Below are 732 nucleotides of genomic sequence, written 5' to 3'. Positions count from 1 at the left end.
TTTTCCTCCCCCAGAACGTGAAGCTCCTGGATCAGTTTATTTGCCCCCACTCGGGGGTTGTTTTCCATCCCACCCACACCGGTGAGGGAACTGGGGGAACAGGGAGGGACTGGGGGGTACTGGGAGGGACTGGGGGGTACTGGGAGGCACCTCTGGGTGCTGGGGGGGCACTGGGTGTCCTGGGGGTGCCCCCCGTGCCCCGAGGGTCCCTGACCGTGTCCCTGCTTCCCCCAGGGGTCTGCATGAGGCAGCACAAGCTCCTGTCCAAGGCCATCGCCCAGGCCCAGGACCACGGTGAGAGCCCTCAGGGGGCCCAGGGTGGGCTCAGCACCCCCGGGTGCCCCCGCAGAGCCCCTCACTGCCCCCTCCCCACCTCTCACCCCCCCCAGGGCTGCTGTGGCTGCAGGTCCCCTACGTCCCCGCCCCCCGTGAGGACTTTTCCAACCGGCACCCGGCGGTGGGAAAGACGCCCCCGGCGCCGGCGCTGAGGGGCCCCGGCGGGTTCTGGTACAGCTGGTACGAGCGGCGGCCGCCGCCCCCCGCCGAGATCGCGCGGATGCGCCGCCTCTACCGCGGCTTCCTCAAGGGAGAGGAGGCTCCGCCGGCCGTCCCGGGGACACCCCCGGAGGCCCCTCAGAGCCCCGCCGGGGAGAAACGGGCAGAATAAAGCGGTTAAAAACCCCTCAAATGGGTGTTTGTGGTGCGAGAGGGCAAAATGGCGGGGGGGGGGGG

At 70.4% G+C, this 732-nt stretch overlaps 1 protein-coding gene across 1 annotated transcript; it reads left to right on the top strand.

Moving 5' to 3' along the window:
• Positions 1-6: 6 nt before the first annotated feature.
• Positions 7-688, top strand: MRPS18B (mitochondrial ribosomal protein S18B). Its single transcript, XM_027633078.1, has 3 exons — positions 7-81; positions 235-294; positions 390-688. The coding sequence occupies exons 2-3, from the start codon at positions 243-245 to the stop codon at positions 665-667; spliced, it is 330 nt and encodes a 109-aa protein (XP_027488879.1). The 5' UTR covers positions 7-81; positions 235-242; the 3' UTR covers positions 668-688.
• The last annotated feature ends 44 nt before the right edge of the window (positions 689-732 follow it).

This window comes from Corapipo altera, unplaced genomic scaffold, assembly GCF_003945725.1.
Source record: "Corapipo altera isolate COAL_440 unplaced genomic scaffold, ASM394572v1 59368, whole genome shotgun sequence".
NCBI classification, from domain to species: domain Eukaryota; kingdom Metazoa; phylum Chordata; class Aves; order Passeriformes; family Pipridae; genus Corapipo; species Corapipo altera.
Note: the sequence above shows the minus strand (reverse complement) of the source record. Positions and strands in the feature narration are given on the sequence as shown.

Bases quoted from the DNA above. Each gene is read 5' to 3' on its own strand.
- MRPS18B (XM_027633078.1), top strand. From the start codon at position 243: ATGAGGCAGCACAAGCTCCTGTCCAAGGCCATCGCCCAGGCCCAGGAC. The intron at 295-389 runs GTGAGAGCCCTC...CACCCCCCCCAG, and splicing joins CGCCCAGGCCCAGGACCACG to GGCTGCTGTGGCTGCAGGTC.